A 27235-nucleotide genomic window follows, 5' to 3' on the forward strand; every position below is an offset into this window, starting at 1 on the left:
GCACTCTTGGGTGTAAATTGTCCGGTCCCATGGCCTTGTTTACCTTTAGCCTTGCCAGTTCATTGTAAACGTCCCCAGGTGTGAACTCAAAATTCTGAAACGGGTCATCCACATCTTGTTTTATCATCAACTGTGGTCCGTGTCCCAGTGCTTCGCAGGTGAAGACTGAGCAGAAATATTCATTTAGTAGTTCTGCTTTTTCTGAATCCGCCACCGTGTAGTTTCCGTCCGGTTGTCTAAGGCGTACTATACCGTCTGTGTTCCTTTTCCTATCACTGATATACCTAAAGAAGGATTTGTCCCCTTTTTTAATGTTCTTTGCCAGAGTTTCTTCCACTCGAAGTTTGGCCTCCCTAACTGCTGTTTTGACCGCTGCAGATCTGGTCTTATATTCTACTTTAGTTTCTCTTCTCTGCGTACGTTTGTAGGAAAGAAATGCTTTTTTCTTCTCCTTAATGAGGTGCAAGATCTCTTCAGTGAACCATTGGGGTTTGTTGTTTCTTTGTCGTTTATCTACTGATTTTATGTAGCGATTAGTTGCTTCATGTATGGATGATTTCAGGTACGACCACATAGTTTCCACATTGTCGGTCTCTGCTTGGTCCTGCAGCGTCTGATGAACGAAATCTCCCATGCGTGCGAAGTCGGTGCCCCGGAATTGGAGCACCTTTGTTTTTGTAATTGATTTAGGGGATCCTTTCCCAAGGTTGAACCATACCATGTTATGGTCGCTGGAGGCTAGCGTATCTCCTACCGAGACCTCTGAGACGCTTTCCTCGTTGGTGAGTACCAGGTCTAGGATCGCCTGGGCTCTAGTTGGCTCCGTTACCATCTGTCTGAGATGTACTCCTTTTATGGAGGTCAAAAGCTTCCTGCTGCTGCTGGTTGTTGCTGAAAATGTGTTCCAGTCTGCATCAGGTATGTTGAAGTCCCCTAGCAGTACAGTGTCGCCCCGTAGAGTTATATTCTCTATGTCTTCAATTAATTCTGCGTCCATGTCTTCCGGTTGTCTTGGAGGTCTGTATACCACTCCAAGATACAGGCATTTTTTGCCACCTCTTGCCAGGTTTACCCAGAGGGATTCCCCGGTATACTTGACATCAGTGATCCTGGTGGTTTTGATGTCCTCTTTAATGTATAGTGCTACCCCTCCACCTAACCTGGCCCACAACCTAGTCTGGCCCACAACTTAGCCCAGTGTTCTTTAACTGCTAGTCCATGGACCAATGCCGGTCCACAGAATAATTCTTTTATTTCTGCCGGTCCATAGGTGTAAAAAGGTTGAAAAACACTGGGCTAAATCATCTTTTGTTTGTCTTTTTTAATAACTGATGTAAACCATTTTAAATGAATGCCTTCACTAATATGGTATACAAGTCTTGATAAATAAATACTTCCTTTGTAGTATGGTACACTTCATTTTTCTGTAAACAAGCAGTAATTGAGGGCCAGATGCACTAAACAGGATTGGTAAGATCTAATCCACTCTGATTTTTGAAAAGCTATTGATGCACAAAAAATTTTGCATGCAAATGATTTGCGGGGAGGTTTGTCGTAATCCCCAGCTCTCCCGTCTGATCGCTGTGAGAACAACTCTCACAGATGCGCAGAGCTGGCAGGGGAAGCCTGAATAGCTGAGAGGTAGGGGAAGCCCCAAAGCAGCCTCCAGCCACTCAGCTGTTCAGGGCAGGAAACCTTTTTTTTTCATGGGCTCCTCTTTATGACCCCTCCGCCCTAGCAAAAATTGGCAGGAGAGATGCCCACTCCCTTCTGTCTTGCTGACCCCCCTTGCATGAACAAAAATTGGCAGGAGGTATGCACACTCCTTCCTGCCAATGGAGGCCCCCTTGCCAGGCACCACCCCAAACCATCCCCTACCCTCCCTCCTTCCCCCCCCAAAAAAAAAGGCAGGAGGAATGCCCACTCCTTCCTACCCCGGATGCTCCCGCGAACACCCCAACCTCCAAACCCAACCGGTACGTTTTTTACAAGTTGGGAGCAGGAAGGATGCGGTCCCACCTGCTCCAAGGCCTGCCAGTCCAAAATGATGGGCCTTCCCCTCCCCGGTGCATCATGGGATACAGAGAGAGGAGCCTCAGGCCCCGATTGGCTCAATCAGGGACTTAGGCTCCTCCCTCTGTATCCTGGAATTCATAGGAAGGAGTCCCCTTGAGAGAGGCATTAGGCTAAGAAATAGAAGGTCAAGCATTTGGGCTGCAAAAACCTGAGGGAACGGTACAGTTTAGAGTGTGAAGAACTTAAGTACACAACAGAAGAGCGGGACTAGGGTTTGATTGTATGTTAAAAAGGTGATGGTGAAAGCTAGAAGGATGCTAGGGTGCATACGGAGAGGTATGGCCAGTAGGAAAAAGGAGGTATTGAGACCTCATTTAGAATATTGTGTACAATTCTGGAAGCCGCACCTTCAAAAAGATAAAAAGGATGGAGTCGTTCCAGAGGAAGGCTACTAAAATGGTATGTGGTCTTCATCATAAGGCGTATGGGGACAGACTTAAAGATCACCATCTGTATACTTTGGAGGAAAGGCGGGAGAGGGGAGATATGATAGAGATGTTTATATACCTATGTGATGTACATGCGCATGAGTGGAGTGTCTATCATTTGAAAGGAAGCTCTGAATAAGAGGGCATAGGATGAAATTAAGAGGAGATAGGCTCAGGAGTAATCTAAGGAAATATTTATTTACAGAAAGGGTGGTAGATGCGTGGAACAGTCTTCCGGTAGAGGTGGTAGAGACAGAAACTGTGTCTGATTTCAAGAAAGCCTGGGATAGTCATTTGGGATCTCTTAGAGAGAGTAACAGATAATGGTCACTGTGGATGGGCAGACTGGATGGGCCATTTGGCCTTTATCTACCATTATGTTTCTATGTTTCTATGTTAATCAGGCATTAGGCTCCTCCCTCTGCATCCTGGGATACAGAGGGAGGAACCTGAGGCCCCAATTGGTTCAATCAGAACCTTAGGATCCTCCCTCTGTCTTCCAGGATACAGAGGGAGGAGTCTAAGGCCCTGATTGGCTCCCCTTGGGAGGAGCATTATGCGTCTGAGTCAATCAAGGCTTTAGGCACCTCCCCGTGCATCACATGATGCGCAAGGGAGGGGAAAGCCCATCATTTTGGAATGGCAGGCCTCAGAGTCAGTGGGACCGCATTCTTTCTGCTCCTAATTTGGAGGGTCCAGAGGTGGGGGATTTGGGGGAGCATCTGATGGCAGGAGGAATTGGGCATCCCTCCTGCCTTTTTTTAAGTGGAAAGGGGATGAGAGTAGGGTAGGGTATGGATCAGGGGCGGGCTGCCTGGCACAGGGGGCCTTCATTGGCAGGATGGAGTGGGAAGGTCAGTTCCTGGTATCGTTGTCAGTGCCAGTTTGTCTGGGGGATGTTAGGGAGGGACATCATTGGCGGGGGAGGGAGGGCTTTTTTTCTTTTTAAATGGGGCAGATACTGTGCATGTGTAACACATACAGCATCTGTGCCCATTAAAAAAAGACTGAACTATGGTTAGACAGGTACTGGTCTTGACCAGTCACTTTTTTTGGATCACTAAAACCCCTGTTGTTTTTATTTTGTGCATTGCCAAATGATATTAGTGCATCAGTCACTTGACTAGTTGCATGGAATTTTAGCTAATTTGCATGGCCGGATCAGAAAATTGGCGATCAAGAGAAAAAACATGCAAGGAGCTGTTTTGTGAATCGGGTCGGCAAATGTGATTATCACTAAAATATGATCGTCACTAAAGGAGTTATAACTGGATTAGCGATGATCGCTGACTTTAGTGCATCTGGGCCTGAGTCAGGTACACAAGCTGAATAATGTCATATGATAGGGCAGAGAAGCTGTGTAGTGGATGAAAAGGAAGATAAGTGTCTATTAAATGTTAGAAATGTTCCTTCATGCCAGCAACGATGTATGAATCTGTTGTGGTAATAGTAAGATTCTTGAGCAGCTGGGCACACGATGGAAGGACATTGCAGATGGCAGACAAGACACAAATGATGTCATTTAACAGTAGTTCATTGAAATCCAAAAGCAGCTTCTGTAGTTTTTTAAAAAAAAAATCATTAAATTCAGTTGCCAATTGTCTAAGATGTGTTAAGTTTTTACATATTGATACTAGTCTCAGGTTTTTATAGAATTACACAGAGACAAAGTTTGCCCTATCCTTACTGGCTCTTTCCCTGCCTCCGGGTACCCATCCCCATGTCATTCTCTAGTGTCCTTACTCAAATACCAGTCCATTCTTCAGGAGTGGGGTGAACACTGAAGGACCCACCCCACAGTATCCAGCCCCCTGCAACCAGCCCCAGAATCCATGAAAAGGCAGCACTGAATGTACAGAACCTGTGCTCTTTTATTAATATTGAGGGGCCCATTGAACATAAGACCATAAGAATTGCCACTGCTGGGTCAGACCAGCAGTCCGCTCACGCGGTGGCCCTCTGGTCAAAGACCAGTGCCCTAACTGAGACTAGCCTTACCAGCGCCCGTTCTTGTTCAGCAGGAACTTATCTAACTTTGTCTTGAAACCCTGGAGGGTTTTTTCCCCTATGATAGCCTCCGGAAGAGTATTCCAGTGTTCCACCACTCTCTGGGTGAAGAAGAACTTCCTTACGTACGGAAACTATCCCCTTTCAACTTTAGAGAATGCCCTCTTGTTCTCCTTACCCTGGAGAGGGTGAACAACCTATCCTTGTCTACTAAGTCTATCCCCTTCAGTACCTTGAATGTTTCAATCATGTCCCCTCTCAATCTCCACTGTTCGAGGGAGAAGAGGCCCAGTTTCCCCAATCTTTCACTGTACGACAGCTCCTCCAACCCCTTAACCATCTTGGTCACTCTTTTCTGGACCCTGTCGAGTAGTACCATGTCCTTCTTCATGTATGGCGACCAGTGCTGGACGCAGTACTCCAGGTGAGGGCGCACCATGGCCTGGTACAGCGGCATGATAACCTTCTCCGATCTGTTCGTGATCCCCTTCTTTATCATTCCTAGCATTCTGTTCACCCTTTTCGCCACCGCCGCCACACATTGCGCAGACGGCTTCATCAACTTGTCGATCAGAACTCCTAAGTCCCTTTCCTGGGAGGTCTCTCCAAGTACTGCCCCGGACATCCTGTATTTGTGAATGAGATTTTTGTTACCGACATGCATCACTTTACATTTATCCATATTGAATCTCATCTGCCATGTTGATGCCAATGTCTCGAGCCTGATTATGTCACGTTGCAGATCTTCGCAATCCCCCTGCATCTTCACTACTCTGAACAACTTTGTTTTGCCCGCAAATTTAATCACTTCGCTCATTGTACCCCTGAATACTCCCTCAAAAAAAGCCCTGGTGTTTCATATAAATATTTAAATACTAGCGCTGGCATTAGAATTATTATGAACCAGTCAACACACTCATTGTACAGTTTGCAAGATAATTGCAGTCTAAAGGGTTATCTAATCAAAGTGATTTCAATTTCAAGCATCAACGACTTCAAAATAGGTTAAAAATCCAAGAGGTAGGAAAAGCCTCAGAACCCCTTCCACATCATCCAATTTAAATGTGGAAGAACCTTTTAAAACCTCATTGGCATGTGGTGTGTGGTGAATTCTCCCAACAGATGAATATTGAATAACTTTATCTTTAAATTGAGTGACTCTCGCTTCATGCACTGCACAAGGCTTTTGGTATCAAATGCAATTGAGGAGGCTTTTTACACTGATGAGGCTCACCTAAAAGGTTCAGCCACATTTAAACTGGATGATGTGGAAGGTATTCTGAGGCTTTTTCCTACCTATTGGATTTTTTAAACCAATTTTGAAGTCGTTGATGCTTGAAACTGAAGTCACTTTGATTAGATAACCCTTTAGACTACAATTACCTTGAGTGTGTTGATTGATTAATAAGGGAGTTTGTTTTATAGTTTGATTTGCCCTTATATTCTTGAGTTGGGAATTCTATTAAAATTATTATGGTCATCTCCACAGCTGAATATTGACCGCAGGAGTTAACTGAAAGTCTCACAATAAAGGGCATAGATCCATTAGATCTATATTTTTGATTCTTGCATTCTTTGCTCTGCAGAAAGCTGACATTCCAAGAGTTTCAGGCACTTGTTGCAGAAAGGCAAGGGGACCCCTACAATCATTATGAAGAAATTGTACAAGGATTCCATATTATCGACTGTGGTAAATAAAGGGATAAGGGATAGGGACTTGTATACTGCATTTTTATAGTCACACAACCACATTCAAAGCGGTTTACATACAAGTACTCAAGCATTTCCCCCTATCTCTCCCGGAGGGCTCACAATCTATCTAATGTACCTAGGAGGGCATTGCACAAATAAAGCAGGCACCTCAAGGCTGGGGAAGCCTCACTGGAGTGCCCCTGATATCTATCCTCCACCCCTTTTCTCCCCCCTCCCTCCCCATAATCAGAGTCAGACACCATGGTTAAATTTCCACTACGGAAGTTTTGTTTATGGCCACAGCATGGTTACAACACAATCACATTAAACCATATCCAATAATTCTGCCTATAAATAACATATTGAACTAACAATAACCTGTCAAATACAGTACTTCAACTTATCCTAACTTCTAATTACCTTACCCCTGGGGGAGGGGTATACCACCATACCAAGCTGGGGTTCATCAGCACTGCATAAAAGTAGGCACTGCTGTTCAAGTAGATGCTCTATTTCTGCTTGGCCCGAGCTGCCGTCCAAGCATCCCAGGCCCCGTTCGTTGTTCCCCCCGATCGCCATTCAAGCGATTGGGGGTTATGATGGTCAAACCTCTGCTTGCCCCTACATCCAAGAGGGGTCTCTCATCCATGGAGGGTTAGGAGCCCTCATTTTAGAGCGGCAATCTTATTCCCCTCCCAAATGTTCCCCCTCCCCCGCTTGTGTTGGGTTCCCCCCCTTTTATTAAGCACTATCCCTGCCACAACTCGTGACAGTGACACCTCACTTGCTGCGAGTTACCCAACACCAAATGCCTCATGCTGCGGCCATTCACATTAACAAGGTGTCAATCACATCTTGTATGTCACTGATAAAATTGTCCAAGCCTATATCAGAAAGGTGCACCCCATCCCGCCGATATAAGCCCGGACAATCTTTTGTGATTAATTCATGCCCTATATTGATGCCCCTTAAGGAGTACATAAATTTGCACATCCACTTGTTAAGCTTTTGTCTTGTCTTTTCAACAGATTTATGGGATTTTTCATTCCTCCAAACCCGACAAGGGATTATGTGGGACCACACCAGCCCTATACCCCTGCACATGTCGGCCACCTCCAACATGTCCCGTTGCAATTTTTTTATAAGTTCAACAGTGTATGTAAAAGTCACATCATTATCACTGAGATGTATTATGAGCGTTCACGGCTGAGGGCGTATCAATAACAACTCTAAGATGGTTGGTCGCAACTGGTCCCACCTCATGCCTCACATTCCAAACCATTCCAGAGTGTCACCGGACGTGGACAAGCCCAGGCCTATGACTGCCTTACGAAGTCGGGCTCTCCTGCTCGCCCAGTGCACGTAGGAATGGCCGCAGATCCACACTACTTTCTTTCCTGAAAAGACAAGACAAAATTGAGACATTTGCATTACACCAGATGAGGTCTAACATACAGCTGGTATCTGTTAGACCTCCATCTGCCGATCTCCTGAATTGTGGTGTTTGGCAAACCTGCTAGTCTAGCTAAAGTGGCTGCCCCAATTCTGAATGAATGTGAGCTGTACTGTTTACTGCTCACACCTATTTGCTCTAAAACTCTGCTGAGTACCTTAGTGAATTGATATTGCGATAGTGGGAGTGTAGTTGAATGGCATAGTAGATGTACAGTTCCCTTTGGGCAAACAGCCAGGTAGTCTACCAATGCTCTGACGGGGCACATGATGTTACCTGGAATTGCTCCCAAAGTAATTCCGTGCCTCCTTGCCATTTGGTCCGTCTTGGACCTACGCATATGTATGTACAAACCATCAGCCTTCAACTCCACATCACCCAACAATAGTCCTGTATTCTGCTGTGTATTGGGCAGGACCAACTCCCCCAGTCTGAGGGCTCCGAAAAAGGCCAAGGTGAATGCGGCTTTGAATAACCGGATCTCCAGCGAGGTCTAGCATATTTCAGGAAGGGTTCGCAGTAGTGATTCCAGGATGGCGCATGTGATGGGCCTTCTGACATCTGGGGTCCTGGGACATTCCATCACCCAACCTTTCACTGTGGCATATGGCGAAGTGATTGATGGGATTCTCACCACCTATTGCCCTGGTGACGAATCCGATTCCCGCCAGTCATGCTCGCACACTGGATATTGATGCTCCGCGCACCCTCAAATGGAGGAGATATTGCAGCAACACCTCGGGAAGAGAAAAAGGATGCCCCCTGCAGCCGGTTATCCATGAAGAATTGCATGAAAGAGGAAATTCCTGCATTGTATTTCCTCTGTGTTGCCTCGGATAGTGATGTGAAGATCATTCGCCATATGGGGAGGGGAACCTCCAGAACTCGGAGGGGAAGGGTGTTCCGCATTTGTCACACAACCACATTCAAAGCGGTTTACATACAAGTACTCAAGCATTTTCCCCTATCTCTCCCAGTGGGCTTATAATCTATCTAATGTACCTAGGGCATTGCATAAATAGAGCAGGCACCTTTCTGTAGCTCACTAGTCTCACTGTGATAGAGACAGAAGCTTCATGCTTTCTGTGAACAGAAGCAAAATGCTGTTCAGTCACCAGCTAACCTTCATCAGACTCATCTCTGAATGGAGATAGGTTTCAATGGAGATTGGTTTCTTTTGACAGCAATTAACTAAATTAATCAGGGCTGGTGCAAGTTTTTTAGATGGCCTAGATACAAATCTTCTATCTTGCACCCTCTTTAATTGATCCCCTGAAACTGTAATAATTGAACTTAATGATCTTGATCATCCTAACATCACCTGTCCCAGAACAATCCTGTAAAATACATAATAGGCCATTACACTTTTATATATACATATTACATTTTATTTTGTATATGGGAATATTACATTTTATTTTGTATATGGGAATAAAAAGGGCATGATTTCATAACAGGACACCTCTGAGAGAAGTCTAAAAATAGGTGTCTATTTTAAGCCTATTTAGTGGAGGTAATTTTATAAAGATTTTTCCATGTGTAAAGGTAGTTTGGGGAGGGGAATCAGGGCACTAACTACAGGGATAGTTCTTTCCTATTAAAAGGTTAAAAGGGGGTGTGAGGGAGTGGATGGTGCATAGCTGGGTTTTCATAGGATCACATCTCACAGAGGCTGAACCACCTTACGGCAGGTAGGGTTAACTTGCTGAGTCAAAGGTTGGTGTTCAGGCAGAGAGGAGGTTAAATGTTCTACAGCAGTTCCGAGAGGCACCAGGTGAAGAGGTTTCCAGGAAGAGGCCTCTATGGAAGTGGCAACTGAGGTTACAGTACCTGAGGGGAGTAGCAGAGAAATAGCCAGAACTGGGATAGGAAACTGAGAGCAGTCAGGTCAGCCTCCGGGAGTTAATGGTACATGGACAGAAGGCTGCCAAGATATGAGAGAACCCTGCAGAGTATTTCTAAAGTGTATAAATTTGATGTGTCCAGAAGGGACCTGAGGTAGCATTAGTTGCTAGAGTGTTTGGGTTTGGCTAGGAACCGGTCCCATGAAGAATATTGACTGGGACTTTATTGAGAGACTCTACTTGAAGGATTAAGCCTGTAAAGGCTGACGACAACCCCTTTTGTGTACATAAATAAAGTGCTTTTGATTTTTACCTGCAACCTGTATCTGGGTCTGTCACATTTGCGTGAGGTCCTGCAGCCAGCCACAAAGCACTCTGCCAAAGAGGGATTGGAATGTAAATGCAGCTTATTAGATGTTAGATGGAAGCTAATTGGCCATATTTAGATCTAAATTTGGATGGTCCAATTATGGGGCTAGCACCTGCTCCCTAACTTTCTCCTTCTAGCCTACACTTGTTCCCCAGATCCTCCCAGAATTTGACCGGCTAAATTTAGGAGACAAATTTAGAAGGGGTTAATTACATGTGTAAATCAGCATACACGTACAAATATTGATTTTAGAAAAGGCACCACTTCTGAATGGTAACTTTAGCAGGCAGAAATTTTAAAAGGGTGTCTTCTGAGTGTGCTCTGGACAATACTGTAAAGCGTATATGTTATAATTTACAGTGGCAATTTACTGATCCATGACAATATCCACCTGCTTCAAGTTATACCTAACTGTTGTGTTTTGGCCCTGGGACTTCAAGGAAAGTTTATAGGGAGAACAACAGTTACCTCTCAGGTGTTCAGAAAACAACTCAAAAGATCAAAAGATTATCTTTTGGACCTTATCTCCTTAACTGGCTTCCTTTGAACTTGGAGTTTTACAAAACCCATAAGGCAAAACAGAGGTCAAATCCCTCACGGGTCATAAAGCAACAAAGAGTAAGTGAGGTCCAAAAAAGGATGAAGTCCAAGACTTTAGTCACATCAATTTATTATAAAGGGTAATTAAAACAGACATAAAATCTGGTTAGTATGAGGTGTCACAAGACTAGTCATAGCTGTGTATCAACAAAAAGGTCTGCATTAGGAGTCTATTATAAGCAGTAAGTATAAAAGTCCAAATTTTACCAAACTGGTAAAATCTGTAGAGGTTTTACCAGTTTGGTGAAGTTTGGACTTTTTCACCTACTGGTTATTATGGACTCCTGATGCAGATTTTTATGCCGAAACACAGCTTTGTCAAGTCTTGTGACACCTGATACTGACCAAGATAGAGATGTTTAAATGTGCATGAATCGAGTCTCTTTCATTTGAAAGGAAGCTCTGGAATGAGAGGGCATAGGATGAAGTTAAGAGGTGATAGGCTCAGGAGTAATCTAAGGAAATACTTTTTTACTGAAAGTGTGGTAGATGCGTGAAACAGTCTCCCGGAAGAGGTGGTAGAGACAGAGACTGTGTCTGAATTCAAGAAAGCCTGGGATAGGTAAGTAGGATCTCTTAGAGAGAGGAAGAGATAATGGTTATTGTAGATGGGCAGACTGGGTGGGCCATTTGGCCTTTATCTGCCATCATATTTATATGTATATGGCCTGAATTTATATCAGGGTGCCTAGGTGAGAAGACAAAAATGAGGCCTTTCACTGATCAGGCATCTATGCACTTTTTAAAAATAACTACCAGCAGGCAAATGCTGACACAGCCAAACAGCAGGCAAATGCTGACACACGCATTTAGCATCTGCTCTGCTTCAATCTAGTCTACTCTATCTTTAGTTAGTCAGCTAAATCCTTTTTAATATTGACTTGTACATAGCTAACAGGAGGGAAAGGTCCTGCTTTGTTTGATTAATTGCCAATTCGAAGTCCATAAAGTCTCCAGAATGACCTGTCTTCTATTTGTATGCAGAGGCTTTTTAATGGAGCATATCTTTGAGATTTAGGCTTGTATAAGGTGTGATTTAAAAAAATATGGTAAAAGCTGCTGCCAAGCACCATCCAACAGAAAGGCAGGGATTCTCAGTATGGGAAGCGGAGCGTTGAACCCGTTGGTTTTGCGTTGATTACTGTTATTAATTATTGGTAGTTATACTACCTTCATCTGTGTGTTGATTATCTGTATTAATGGTTTTATTTTTCTATTTAATGTAACTATTATTGTATGGAACAATGTTGGTTCCTATATAAGATAATTTGCTATGATCTGTTTGTTATTCATAATTTCATAATAAAACTTATTGAACTAAAAAAAAAAAAAAGTAACAGTGTGTGACAAGTTTCAACTTGTTCAGTGCAGTCAGTCGGTTGTGAGCTACATTTGAGAGAAGGTGTATTTTAAAGTATGTCGTAGATCATGGATCATGAACAACGCATTAACATGAAATTTTGTTTCAAACTGCAAAAAAGTTCTAAAGAAACACAAAACGTTAAAATTAGTTTATGGTGATGCTGCAGTGACCATGAAGGCGGTTTATAAGTAGTTTGAGCGATTTTGTAATGGTTGTGAATTGGCTGAAGACGAGGAGAGATCGAGACATCCTTCATCATCAAAAACCCAAGAGAATGTTGAAAGAGTAAGCAAAATTATTCAATCAAACAAGCAATTGACTATTAGGAAAATTTCTGAGGATCTGAACATCTCTTATGTGTGCAGAAAACGACCTGAGAAATGAGAAGTTTCATCCTTCATCATGACAACATTCCGTATCACATATTGCTTCTGGAAAGGCAATTTCTATCAAATAAAAACATTATGGTGTGTCCTCATCCACCTTATTCACCAGATCTGGCACCGTGTAACTTCTGGCTCTTCCTCAAAGTCAAAATGACCATGAAGGGCAAACGTTTTAAATTGATTCAGGACATCGAGGCAGCCATGACAGCGCAATTGTAGAAACTCACAAATGAGGCCTTCCAGAACTGCTTCAGAAAGTGGCAAGAGTGATGGGTTGAGTGTGTTCGAAGGAGGATTTTGGTAATGTGTCTTTTATTGTAATATATATATATATATACTAGTGTTTAAGCCCGTTAACATTAATGGGTGCTAGTAAAGCCTCCTTCCCTCATTTTCAGCCCCAGTTCCAAACCCATTTTTACCCCCCCAGCCCCCTTTTCCCATCTGTTCCCTTTCAGCCCGAGCCCCCTTTTCTCACCAGCAGCATTTCCTTCCCCACTCCACTTCCCTGTCCAGCAGCACCTCTTCCCTGCTCCCCCTGTCCCTCTTCCCTGCTCCCACGGCAAGTAGCACCTCTTCCCTGCTCCCCCTGTCCCTCTTCCTTGCTCCCCGGCCCAGTAGCACCTCTTCCTTGCTCCCCGGCCCAGTAGCACCTCTTCCCTGCTCCCCCTGTCCCTCTTCCCTGCTCCCATGGTCCAGTAGCACCTCTTCCCTGCTCCTCCGGCCCAGTAGCACCTCTTCCCTGCTCCCCCTGTCCCTCTTCCTTGCTCCACCAGTCCTACAGCACCTCTTCCTGGCGGGCTGCAAGTCGGCAGCACTGGCTGATCGGAGCTGCAGGCGTCGTCCTGAGAGCCTGCCTTGCGGGCGGGCGTCCGTGGCGTTTTCTTCAGTTGGCGCGCGGTGGTTGCATGGGTGGAGCTGTGCGCTGGGCCTTTTCGGCAGAGTCGGCACGTGTTCTCGGGCTGCCTTCGGGGCTCCATGTCCATGCTGCTTGTTTTGGAGGATTGTGTCGGGGCGGGGCTCCTGTGCGCAATTCCCTTATGGTCGGCGCTGTGTTGGGGCTTCTGCTGGGCAGTGACCTGTTGGCTCGGTGTCGTGTGCGTGTGAGGAGTGACAGGGTGGCGGGCAGGGAGAGAGCTTGCCTGTGCTTCCTCCTGCGGTTGGTGAGCGAGGACGGGAGGAGTGGAGTGGCTAGAGTGTTCCCTGCCGCCGCGTTCTAAAATAGAATCTGGCAACGGATCAGAAAACACGGCGGCAGGGAACATTATGTAGGATGTATGTCTTTCTTTCTCTCTCCCTGGCCCTTTTCTTTCTGTCTCTCTCCCTTGCCCACTGTCTGTCTTTTTTTGTTTGTTTGTTTCTCTCTTTCTTTTCTTGGCTTCTGGCTGTCTTGTCTTTATTTCTGTCTAACTCTCTCCCTTTCTATCTGTCTCTCTGTCCCCCTGTCTGTATATCATTCTTTCTCTCTTTCTCCTTGGCCGCTGGCCGTCTGTATGTCTTTTTTTCTTTCTCTCTCTCTCCTTGGCTGCTGTCTGTCTCTGTATTTTTATTTTTATTTTTTTCTTTCTCTCTCTCTCTCTCTCCTTGCCTGCTGGCTGTCTGTTTTTCTGTCTGTCTGTCTTTCTGGCATCCTGTCTGTCTGTCATTCTTTCTTTCTATCTGTCTCTCTGATCCCTTGTCTGTTTGTCTTTCCTTCTGTCTGTCTTTCTCCCTTTCTGTCTGTCTCTCTGGCCCTCTGTCTGTCTGTCATTCTTTCTTTCTCTCTGTCTCCTTGGCCACTGTCTGTCTGGTTTTTTTCTTTCTCTCTCTGTCCTTGGCTACTGGCTGGCTGTCTTTCTGGCCCACTGTCTGTCTGTCATTCTTTCTTTATTTCTCTCTCTCTTTCCTTGGCCGCTGTGTGGAAGGCTGTCTTTCTTTCTGTCTGTCTTTCTGCCTGGCCCCCTGTTTATCTTTCTGGCTGTCTCTCTGCCTGGCCCCCTGTCTCTCTCCCTGGCCCCCAGTTTTTGTTTGTCTGACTCTCTGCCTGGCCCCATGTTTTTCTGTCTCTCTGTCTTTCTGCCTGACCCCTGCCTTTCTTTCTGTCTCTCTCTCTTTCCTTGGCCACTGTATGGATGGCTGTCTTTCTTTCTGTCTGGCCCCCTATTTATCTTTCTGGCTGTCTCTCTCCCTGGCCCCCATTTTTTGTTTGTCTGTCTCTCTGTCTTTCTGCCTGGTTCCCTGTTTCTCTTTCTCTCTGTCTCTCTGCCTGACCCCCTGCCTGTATTTCTCTGTCTCTTCTGGCCCCCTTCTCTTTGTCAGCCTCCCAGCACACCCCTCCCTCCAAATAGCCCCCTTTCCCTATCCCCCTCCACTTCCTGAGCCGTATTTTTTTTAAACTTTGTAACAGCGGCTGCACATCCCGGAACCGACACTCTCCACTAACAGGAGAGAAAATGCCGGCGCTGCCGCTTGAAACCGCCACCGCCACTCTCCTGCCGGTCCACAAACAGCCAAATGCTCCTGAAGACGACAGCGCTGACAAAACTCCACAGTCGCGCGCCTTCAGCCACCGCGAACGCCTCCAGCCCCTCAAAGCGCCGTGAGGTGTCAATTAGAATACTGCCACAGAAGCACACCTCACGGCACCAGGACTCACGATTTTTCAAGAGTGCATGCGCGCTCTAGCGTTTTATTATTATTGATATATATATATATATATATATATATATATATTTATATTTATTTAAGCATTCACTGTGTATTTTGATCATACTTCGTATATCACAGCTTTGTAATATTGGGATTTAGACATGCATGCAATGTACATGTCTAAATGCTGGGTTATATATGTTTAAAACGCACCAAGGATTTCTAAAATAAGCACCATGAGGTCAATATTCAAAAAGGTTTAAATTAAGCAGGAGAGGCTAGCCAGTTGTTGATATTCAGCAGTACTTAACTGGGTAGTGACACTGAATATCACTGCTAACTAATGGGCCGGGGCAGAATTAGGTTGGAGTGGGAGCTTAGTCAGTTAACAGCAATATTTGATCCACTAGGCAGCTACATAAGTGCATAAAATTAGGACAGCAAAAAGGCTGTCCTAACATTATGTGCTGAGTTAACCATGCATCGGTATGAATTTTGGCTAGTACCCAATTAACTTCTGGGTCACTGCACATACCTGGATATTTAATGTCAGGAGCCACACATGTCCCAACATTGAGTATCTAGGGTTAGGTCAGCCCATGGCTGGCAACAATTTATAAACCACTTTTCACCGTGGGCTGAATATTACCCCCCATAATTCTTTTTGAATATTAACATATTTGTTTATTTTGCCTTCAGATCATGATGAAAAGATAACAGCAGGAAACCTAAGCCATGCCTGCCAGCTGGCAGGACTTCACTTCTCACGTCAAGAGCTAGATGCGATGCTAGAAGAAGCTGACAGGGATGGAGATCATGCTGTGAACCTTGCTGAATTCATAGATGTTATGTTGAAAACCAATCTGTTCTAGATATATATACCAGTGGTATAGCCATGAGTGGGCCTGTGCCTACCCACTATAGGCTAAGGTTCACCCAAAATTCTCATGCCCTTATTATGTCTGGTAGAGATCCTCCAGCAGCAAGAACTCCTCCCTCTCCCATTTGCTCCATCCAGCAGCACTATCCAAGTGCTGGCCTATTCCTGCTATATATGCTCCCCTTCCTGTCTTCCTCCATCTCCAGCATTGATCTTTTCCTTTCAATTTCTTTCATTTAGGGGGAGAGTGGATGCAGTGGTTAAACCCACAGCCTCCACACACTGGGGTTGTGGGTTCAAACCCACACTGCTCCTTGTGACCCTGGTATACTAGATAGTGAGCCTGCCAGGACAGACAGGGAAAAATGCTTGAGTACCTGAATAAATTCATGTAAACAATTCTGAGCTCCCCTGGAAGAACAGTATAGAAAATTGAATAAATACATTTTTCTGCCCAGATTTCATTATTACTATTCAATCTTCAATTTCCTTCTTTTTACTACATCAACCTAAAGGTCTCCATCTCTTTCCCTCACCCTGGCCCTCCTATTCCCTTTCTCCTTCCTCATATTTCTCTGACTTTCATTAACTGTGTCCTCTCTTTTTATTCCATCCAGTCTCCTCCCTCTCTCTCTCCCTTCCAACCAGCGTCTCCACCTTCTCTCTTTTCCCTTCTATCCAGTTTCCCTTTTCTCTCCACTTCCACTCCACTCCTTCCCCCACCCCCCGCTTCCATCCAGAATCTCTTCTCTCTTCCCCCCACTTCCTTCTCCACTAAAGCCATCCAGGATCTCCTCTGTCTCTCTCTCTTACAATACAACATCGTCTCTATTTTTTCCACATCTAACATGCCCTTTTGTCTCTCATCCACCAGGATTACCCTGTTCCCCCCCCCCCCCCCATCATCTGTCTCTCCCAGTACTCCTGTCCCACTCTTTTTTCTTTCCCCCATCATGCCACATGGTCCCATTTATCTTCCCCTCACCCTACTATTGCCCCATTTTCTCCCCCTCTTCCTTCTGGTTATTCCTGAAACCTTCGTTCTGGAATGCGGCAGCCTGTAGGAATCGAGAGTTCACTTCCCTGCCTATGCTACCCCATGCTGTGGGGCCCTAACCCTTTGTGTGTCACTGCCAGCTTCCCACCCTTCCCTGCCTATCACTCATTTACTCTCCTTCCTGTCACCACCATAAGCAAACAAAACTAACCCTTGCCGCAGGGTCCTAATGCCAACTTCCTTCCTCCTTCCTCCCCCTCATGACGTAAGAGAGAAACCAGCAGCAGCATGTACTGCATTAGGGCCCTGTGGCATGGGTTAGTTTTGTTTACATGCTGCTGCTTTGGTGGTGGGAGAGAGAGGGCAGCAAGTGAGTGATAGGCAGGGAAAGAATGGAAAGTCACCTTCCCAGGCAGTCCGGGGCCCTTTGCAGTCGTGGGTCCCAGGGCAACTGTTCTGTTTGTCTCCCCATCTAGTTATTATGCTAGACATGGTGTTTAAGGATGATCCAGAAGTGAGAATGATATCTCACGTTTGAAATAGACCTCCACTAATGGCAAGAATAGGGCTCATCCCCTCAATCAGCAAAACAGGTAAGCTGCCAATAAAGTAATCCAATTCTGCTAGACTAAAACAAGAATAGAGGTATAAGAGGAAAAAGCCTTCATCTATTTTTGTTTAGGAGGCACATAATTAATACTGAAGGAAAGATGCAGCAGCTCAAAGTCCAGCTAACAGCCTCATACTGCCATCCTGAGATCTCCAATGCTTAACTTTTCTGCTCCCCTCCTCCCAGTTCTAGTGGTCTAAATTCTCAATTTTGTGGTTAGATTGTACAAGATGATTGAACTTCCTTTTTCTTCTGTTTGATGTTTGTTGAACATGCACTTTTCCTCAATGAGATGTTATTGTAATGTACATGTTAATATGAAATATATTTAAACCAACATAAAGTGGATGGCAAAATCTCACAGAATGCAAAATTGCTTCCCCCATTGTTTTAATGGGCCTGAATGATTCAGTCTGAAGATGAATCAAACAGGAATTGAACCAAAGATGAAGCAAATCAAAAAATGTTTTGCATGCAGAATCCTATTAAACAGCTTTTGAAAATTGCTCTCCCCATTGGAAAATACATGTGAGAAGGATGTTCATTTTGGATATTATAAGCTGGATGCCTCTATTCGGACTTATATGTTCTTTTAAAAATACTACAACATGTAAAAATAAACTGGAACCCAGGGCTGCCCAGAAAATCTCCCCCAGCTCACCATTTCTGTGTGTAGGCTGCTTTATCTGCCCTCCTCTCAGCCTTCGATTTCCTGGCTCTCTGTGAGGGTGATTCAATCACATCATCTTCTAGGGGAAACAGTACGCCCAAAGTGTCCCTCAGGGATTCCCCTCTTCTCAGCTTTCCTATCTCTCACTTATTCTCCTAGATGGTCTGATCCTCAAACTCTCCCATACAAGCTCGAAAAAATAGCCAGTCACGCTCTAGAATGATCTCATATGGGGGCCTAGGCATAACTGCCACATTCAATACATGCCTCTTTCCCTTATACTCCAACCACACCTTCTTCACAACATAGGGAATGACAGTTCCATGCATACACTGAATTTTGGACACCCCTTGGGGGTCTATCTACCCGTTACCCTTTCTCCGCTAAGATCTTCTCCCAAAGACAGCGGGAAATAATGGACTGATTAGCCCCTGAATCTAATAAGGCTACTAAGGGTGTGCCTTCCAGTTTCACCTGGACCATATACTCCTTCCTCCTCTGCCTAGGGCCCCCAGCCTGTATTCTCCCGGTCAAATTCATCTGGACCCTACACTGGCGGCTCCTATGACCTACTTTCCCCACATGAGAAACATCTAAAGGACATATTCTGATCCCTGAAGTTCTTAGTTGTAGCTGCGGCTCTATTTGGAATGTCAGGACCTATTCTATCTGGCCTCCAAACTTCCCCTCTATGGGTGAGTGGGTACTCTTCTGTGCCTCTAAGAAAGCTTCTGCTCTGTCTATTACTTGCCCCAAGGTTGGAGTTGCGTGCTTTACTAACCAGTCCTTGAGAGCCTTTGGGACTGACTATGAATTGCTCCCTTACCAACTCTGAAAAACTAGCTGCTAAGCTTTGTGAGTGGGGAATTAACCACCTCTTATATAGACGGTGAAGCTGCTGAGCAAGCGCTTTGGGTCTCTCCTCAGGCTTCATTTGAATTAAGATCTATAATATTTTGGGGAATAACCAATATAATCCAGTATCACTTTTTTAATATTCTGGTACTCCATAGCTTACTCGGGGGTCAATGTCCTATAAGCCTATAAGGCACAGCCCCCCCAAACAGGGAATAAACCTCATAGGCCATTGGTCCGAGGGCCAACGTGAGGCAACAGCCACACGCTCAAACGCTACTAAGAAATCTTCAGCATTGTTAGTAGGAGACAGTTTGTGTAATTTAATTGGCTCCCTGAATGGTGCCCCTACTGGATTACTCATTGTCCCACTGGTACCGCCAGCTGTCACTGCTTCCCACTGGGCTAAGTTGTTTATAGCTTGTACTTGATCTCCCAGGCATTGTAATACTTCAGCATGGTGTGTATGCTGTGCTTGCTGGTCAGTCCACCATACGTCCCCCTGAGCTTTTATGGATTCCTGTATTATGTCTGTCCACTGATTCCGCTCTGTCTCCCAGCCGGCTGCATACTGGGCAAATTCCATCTGTGGATGAATCAAACAAAGCAACACTCAAGTACGGCTCTTTCAACACAACCTTGAGTTTCCCCTGCCTCCAGATACCTCTTACTCTTTTATCCCCCGCCAGTCTCCCTAAGTAATTACCTGGAGTACTGATGAGTCGCAACAGTGGGGATTTTTGGCCATCCCCCCCGGCAGTCACTTGCGTCACCCCTCCAGTCACCGACGTCCTCCGATCTGGTCTGCCCACTGCACCATACTTCTCCTCTCTGGACTAGAGCTGTTCCGCTTTCTGATTCCCTCCAATCTGGACGCAGCTGGGCTCCTCACAGGATGTTAGACCACACCTCGCTGGATGCCTTCCAGTTCCAATCCTTCGAAAAAAAAAAAAACTGGGACCACAATCCACTTCAATATTTGTAATCCAGTGCCTCGATAGGCTTTGCAGAAAATTCAATAAAAATCAGTTAATTTTTAAACTCCTTCTCTGATCCTATAGTCCTGTTTACAGTTCATCCAAAATAATTGCAAAAACAAAAGTGGAGAAAAATAGAGAAAAAAAACAACTTGGGTGCACTTCTCCCACTGGCCTGTGTGTGGCGCTAGATCCCACCACTGCCACAACTGCGCTTATGTGACGAGGTCATAGATGCCCGAGGGTCAACCATGGTGTGACACTGAGCCCAAAGTGGGTGGTTACCAAATTTTCTCCCCACTCTCTCCCTGCTTCCTGCTCAAATGCAAAATATAAATACCTAAGCTGGTACCCCAGGCCATGCCAGATGAAGACCTCTTCCTACAAACCAGTGGCCAGACCTTTACAAGCTCTGCAGCTGGTCGCAGCTCAGTGACCCTACCGCTAGCTGCAGAGTTTGGAGATTTTAGACTGCCAAATTACTGTAGAGGAGGTGGCCTTCAGCTGGCAGAGCTTTGAGATCTCCATCAGCTATAGCAAGGGAGGCGGCTAATTTTTGGTGGACCTGGGCCAGGGATCCCTGTGCGTTCAGTACAAAAATAAGTGCGTATCTATTTTTATTTTTCCAATGTTATAGTACTTGCAGAGTTTAATTTCTTGAGGTCCCCAGTTCAATTTCTATTTCTATATGTGATCCCTTGTTCTGTATTTGGTAAAAGTTCATCTTTGTTTTTCTGTGTGAAGAAGTCATTTAAAGTTGTTTAATGTGTGGTAATAATGGCTGGTGAAGATATCAAGGAGAGCGGTTCAGGGACTCCCTCCTTAATTTCTGCCCTGGGCCCCAGCATGTCTAAAACTGGCCCTGAGGGCAGGGGTGTAGCAATGGGTGGGCCTGGCAATCCAGCCCACCCACCCAGCTGCAGAGAACCTCAGGGAAGCAGGCTGGGTCCCATGATCCCTGTATCTCTCTTTCTTCACTCTCCTCGGCCATCTTCAATGGGTTAGAGTCAGCAGCAGCCATTGCTACACGCTGCCTACTGGTAACCCGGAAGCCTCTCTTCTGCCGCTGTTATAATTTACTATTTCTGCCCAGGCAAAATGCGACAGGGGAGAGGCTTCCAGGTTACCGGCAGGCAGCCTGTGGCTTCTTGGGGATTCAATTTGATATTTTTCTGTGTTTATATTTTTAATTTGTGGTTAGTTATCCTATACTGTGTGAGGGTCTGCCTGTGTTCTGTGCATATGAATTTGGTTTTCTGTTAGCATTAACTGTGCAGGATGGATCTGTACTAATCTGGCTTCTTTAATTTTCCAACAGGTTTATCTTGGGATGCCCTGGGCAGGGGACTAAGGCCCTAACTGACCCAGGCACTTAAGGCCCCCCCCCCTGTAGGAGGGACATTAAACACCTGTGCCAACCGGAATCTTAGGCCCATCTCCCAGTGGCCAGATCCCCTAGGATCTCCCTGGTAGGGGTGGGGGGTCCTGATGGGGGTGGACTTGGTGGGTGGTCTGGGTGGGCAGCCTTTGGGGGGTGTCAGCTGGAGGGACTGGGCATCCCTCCTGCTGCGATGCTTGCGTGTGTGTGTGTGGGGGGGGGGGTTTCACGAGTATCAGCAGGAGAGATTGGGCATCTCTCCTACTACGATCTTTCAGGAGGATCATGGCGGCTTCGGGCAGGAGAGATTGCTAATCTCTCCTGCCACGATCATTCGAGGGGGTGTGGTGTGGCGGGTGTCATTAGGAGAGATTGGGCATCTCTCCTGCCACGATTGTTTGGGGGGGTTTCCACAATTCTCTAACTGGCGCTTATGACAGATGCCAGTTAGAGAATCATGGTTTTAGACAAAGGATTGATTCCTCCCATACCTAAAAGGTCTTGTTTTGGGCGTTTTGGACTTGGGAGATTTTTTTTTTGAGAATAGGGCTTAAAGGTAGACATAGTGGCAGTCTGGGCAATTAAATGTCTGAATGTACAGATAGGCCATTCTTGGGGAAAAAAACCCCACATTTTGGATGTTTTTTTCGAGAATGGACATTTCCCTGCTGCCTAATTTTGGCACTTAAGGCCTTAGGACAAAAAGGAACATAGACCTTTTTTTTTATTATGCCCCTCCACGGTAAGTTTCTTTCAGATACAGTAGGTATTTTCATCATCCTGGAAGGCTTACAATTTTTATCACCACATCACTTCTGCAGAGCCTGTGTGGAGTGTGCCAGCTTGGTAGGAAAGATACAGTGATCCCAGGCTGTGGAAAGAGAGTGGTATCCAGAAGTGGCTCACTGTGTGTATGAAGGAGTAGAGTAAAGAGATTGGGGAACATAAAAATAAGTGTTTCTTGAATTGACTTAAATCCTAAACAGTTTGGAGGAAAATCCAGTTTCAATATGCACATCTGAAGACATTGTAAATAGTTCTTGCATTGACTTTAAAATCTAGTTCAAGTAAAAGTTTCCATTATTAATTGCACCTACTGTCTGCCTCTGCCCACCCAATCCTCCCCACAGCTTACCCAACCCTAGGCTCATACTACTCTTAAATTACCCGCCACATTTCCCCAACTGATCTTAATAAGGACAATCTCCACAAACCTGAAACACCTAACCTCATAAACCTCTCACCAGATCTGGAAACTCATCCTTTTCCCCATTCCTGAAGCGGTACTGAGGGAGGATCTGCTCTGCTAAAGAGAAGAAACATCCATTGGAATATCTTGCCTGCTGGCATTCAAACTTGGGAAAGGTAAACTTGGGTTTCAGTAGGTTATTTCAATGTAGTTCATTTTTAGCTCAGTAAAATCAGTTAGGCAATAGTGTAACCTTTAGAATCTCTGTTAGGATTTCATACAAAATGGTGTTTTAGTCTAGATCGGTATTTTAGATTGCATTTCAGGGCATAATATCAGATTAGGGCACAAATAGCTGTTGAGGAACGTCTCTGTTTGCTGTCAATTTAATTCCCTCCTACCCACTCCAAAGCAGAGCTTATTGATTTATAGGCTCTTCAGCCAACCAGGAACAGGGCATTGCTTTGGTAGGATTTTTCTGCCCTTTCTTTATTCTTCTAGGTGTAAGTACTTCTGCAACCACAGGATGGCTGGGAAAAATCATGGCATCAAAGCTGCTGCTCAGATTACAGCTTCTGTCGCTGTGCAGACAGAAAATACTACCCAGGCAGATGGAGTGGTTCCACGTGCAAGCTGTCTTCAGCTTGAATCCCTCATGAAGGAAGTAAAGGAACTGAGAGAGGAAGTGGCAAGACTGAGAATCATCCACGAGCTTGAGAGATACATCGATGAAATGGTTCATTGGGCGTCAAAGATTTTCAGCAGTGGGGAAGAAGAGGCTGTGCTGAGGGAAGACAGCTGGACTCAGATTACAGAATCCTGCATGATTGGTACTGTGACTCCAATCGCCCTTGAACTGAAGAACCGGTATGCTGCCCTGGGCGTGGAGAAGATGAGAGCATCCCAGGGATAGGAAGGACTAAAACTTGAAATTCTAAAAGTTACTGGATCCATGACCACTAGAGGGCATAAAGTAGTGGTGGTTAGTGATTCCCTTCTGCGAGGTACAGAAGCGTCCATTTGCAGATTAGACATGATGCCCCATAAGGTATGCTGTCTGCCTGGTGCCAAAATCCAAGATGTTACGGAGAGCTTGCCGAAACTCATCAAGCCTGATGACTATTATCCGATGCAGCTCATCCACATTGGCACTAATGATATTGCCAGGTACCCCTGTTAAAGTATCAAAAGTGAGAAGGTGAAGCAGTCAGGTGTGTAGGTATACCTTTCTGTCGAGGGTAAAGGCCAGGACAAAGAAGCTCGCAACCTAGAGATGAATGCATGGCTACATGGATAGTGCTGAGAGCGTTTTGGCTTCCTGGACCATGGGATGATTTTCCAAGGGCTGCTGAGCAGGGATGGTGTGCATCTATCAAAGAAGGGAAGAAGTGTCTTTGGCAGCAGGCTGGCTAATCTACTAAAGAGGGCTTTAGAACATAAGAATTACCACTGCTGGGTCAGACCAGTGGTCCATTGTGCCCAGCAGACTGCTCCTGTGGTGGCTCTTAGGTCAAAGACCAGTGCCCCAATTGAGTCTAGCCATACCTGCATACATTCTGGTTCAGCAGGAACTTGTCTAACTTTGTCTTGAATCCCTGGAGGGTGCTTTCCCCTATAACAGCCTCCGGAAGAGAGTTCCAGATTTCTACCACTCTCTGGGTGAAGAAGAACTTCCTTATGTTTGTACGGAATCTATCCCCTTTTAACTTTAGAGAGTGCCCTCTCATTCTCTTTACCTTGGAGAGAGTAAACAACCTGTCTAGCTACTAAGTCTATTCCCTTCATTATCTTGAATGTTTCAATTATGTCCCCTCTCAGTCTCCTCTTTTCAAGGGAGAAGAGGCCCAATTTCTCTAATCTCTCACTGTACAGCAACTCCTCCAGCCCCTTAACCATTTTAGTCGCTCTTCTCTGGACCCTTTCAATTAGTACTATGTCCTTCTTCATGTACTGCAACCAGTGCTGGATGCAGTATTCCAGGTGGGGGCGTACCATGGCCCAGTATCTTAGGCATGATAACCTTCTCCAGTCTGTTTGTGATCCCCTTCTTAATCATTCCTAGCATTCTGTTTGCCCTTTTTGCCGCCAACGCACATTGCGCAGGCGGCTTCATTAAGTTGTCTACCAGTACTCCCAAGTCTCTTTCCTGGGGGGTCTCTCCAAGTACCATACCAGACATCCTGTATTCTTGTATAAGATTTTTGTTAGCGACATGCATCACCTTACACTTATCCAAGTTAAATCTCATTTGCCATGTCATGGCCCATTTCTCGAACGTGTTTATGTCACATTGAAAGTCTTCACAATCCTTTTGTGTCTTCACTACTCTGAATAACTTTGTATCGTCTGCAAATTTAATCACCTCGCTCATCGTACCAATTTCCAGGTCATTTATAAATATGTTGAAGAGCACAGGCCCAAGCACCGAACCCTGCGGCACTCCACTTGTGATGCTTTTCCAGTCCGTGTATTGTCCATTTACCCCTACTCTCTGTTTCCTATCCACCAACCAGTTTTTAATCCACGTGAGTATTTCACCCTCGATTCCATAGCTCGCAATTTTTCAAAGTAGTCATTCATGCGGGACCTTGTCAAATGCCTTCTGAAAATCCAGATATACAATGTCGACCGGGTCGTTCTTGTCTATCTGCCTATTTACTCCCTCGAAGAAGTGCAGTAAGTTCATCAAGCAAGATCTTTCTTTGCTAAAGCCGTGCTGGCTGGTCCTTGTCAGCATAGCTATCGCTAGCATTCAGCATTCTTAGTTGGCATTACTAATGTCAGCGAAGGCCTATGGGAAATTATATCAATCTGACTCTGGATGCAGAATTCTGTGCTTCTGCACAGAATTCACATACATTAATCATTCAGCCAGACTGGATTGTTTATCAAGAAGATAGGCTGTTGAATGGGACAAAGAAGCCAGAGACTAATCCCATCTACCATGCCTGCAAGCTAGCATTCAGCATTCTTAGTTGGCATTACTAATGTCAGCTAAGAATTCTGAATGCTAGCGATAGCTATGCTGACAGTCCTCATCAGATTGTATCCGTCAAGGTGATCAATGATGCGGTCTTTTCTGGTACTGAGGTCAGACTCACCAGTTTGTAATTTGCCGGATCTCTCCTCGAACTTTTCTTGAAGATCGGCATAACATTTGCAATATTTGCCACTTTCCAATCTTCCGGAATCTTTCCTGACTTGATCAACAGAATGGCTATTAGTTGGAGCAGTTCAGCTATAACCCCTTTCAGTTCCTTGATTTCCCTCGGATGGATGCCATCCGGTCCCAGGGATTTATCATTTTTAAGTCTATCAACCTGCCTGCATACCTTTTCTAGACTGAAGTGATGGAGCAGGGTGATCAAAACTCCCAGGTGAGTATAAACCTTCAGGTAAGCAAATCATTGAATACCTCTACACAGATGGGAAAAGGGGGCAATGTCTGGAAAGTAGTATACTAATGCTCAAAGTATGGGAAACAAGATTCTGGATCTAGAAGCTGTGATGGAAGAAGATAAGTTGGATATAGTGGCGAACATGGAGACATGGTTCATGGAGAACCATGACTGGGATATATTTATACCGAGCTATAATCTGTTCAGGAAAGACAAGGTAGGAAGAAAAGGATGGGGGTATAGTGTTATATGTTAAAGAGGGGAGTGTGTGGTGCAGTTAAAGCTACAGCTACAGTTAAAGCTACAGCTTCAGCACCCTGCTTCTTGTGACCCTGGGCAAGTCACTTAATCCCCCCATTGACCCAGGTACAATAGATAAATTGTGAGCCCACCAGGACAGGGAAAAATGCTTGAGTACCTGAATAAATTCATGTAAACCATTCTAAGCTCCTTTGGGAGAACAGTATAGAAAATTGAATAACTAAATAAGATCACATTAAAGCCACACAATTGTAGGATCTGCAGAGCAAGGAAGAGGCACTGTGGATCAATTTGGAAAGAGGGAATGGTGAATATATTTATATTGGTGTGATATATACTGTATAGGCCTCCTTCATAGATGGAAGAATTGAACAGAGATTTTATAGTAAACATTCAGAATATATCTAAAAAAAGGGGAAGTTTTAAAAATAGGTGATTTTAACATGCTGGATATTGATTGGAATATCCCTATTGCAGGGTCTTCTAGAAGTAGGGAGATCCTGGATTCTTTACAAGGAAAATTGTTCCAGCATTTGGTAATGGAACCCACGTGGAATGGGGTCAAACTGGACATAGTGCTTACAGTGGGTGATCATCTGACATCCAGTGATCACTGCGTGGTACAGATTAATATTAAGACGGATATGGAGAGGGATCAATCAAAAGTAAAGGTTCTAGATTTTTTTTTAAACTAACTTTGTTCGGATAGAGGATTACGTCAAGGAATTGTCTGGAAGGAATAGAAATGCAGTGGACAAAACTGAAAAGAGTTATTATAAGGGCAACAAACCTTTTGTGAGGCAAGTAAGTAAAAGTAAGAGAAAAAGAAGGCCGCTTTGGTTCTCAAAAGTAGTAGCTGAGAAGATAAGGAATAAGAGGTTAGCTTTCATAAACAACAAAAAATCACAGAAAGAGAAAGACAGGCAAAAATATCTGGAAAAGTTAAGAGAAGCTGGTTGTGTAGTCAGGAAAGCAAAGATGCAAATGGAAACTGTCCTTTTTTTAGATATATCAGTGATAGGAAGAAGTGCAAAAGTGTCATTGTGAGACTCAAAGGTGAAGGGGAGAAATATGAAGAAGCTGATAAAGAAAAGGCTGACTTCCTTAACAAATATTTCTGTTCTGTGTTCATGGCTGAAGCACCGAGAGTGGGACCGCAGAAGACAAGAATGA

General features: G+C 44.9%; 1 protein-coding gene across 1 annotated transcript in view; it reads left to right on the forward strand.

The window, feature by feature from the left end:
- Positions 1-17467, forward strand: part of LOC117358968 (calcium-binding protein CML19-like) — a 50677-nt gene extending 33210 nt beyond the window's left edge. Inside the window, exons 4-5 of the mRNA XM_033940959.1 lie at positions 6098-6201; positions 15547-17467. Coding sequence (XP_033796850.1) covers positions 6098-6201; positions 15547-15719 — 277 coding nt within the window. The 3' untranslated portion in view covers positions 15720-17467. The remainder of the gene's footprint in view (positions 1-6097; positions 6202-15546) is intronic.
- The last annotated feature ends 9768 nt before the right edge of the window (positions 17468-27235 follow it).

The sequence above is a fragment of the Geotrypetes seraphini genome, chromosome 4 (assembly GCF_902459505.1).
Source record: "Geotrypetes seraphini chromosome 4, aGeoSer1.1, whole genome shotgun sequence".
Taxonomy (NCBI): Eukaryota; Metazoa; Chordata; class Amphibia; order Gymnophiona; family Dermophiidae; genus Geotrypetes; species Geotrypetes seraphini.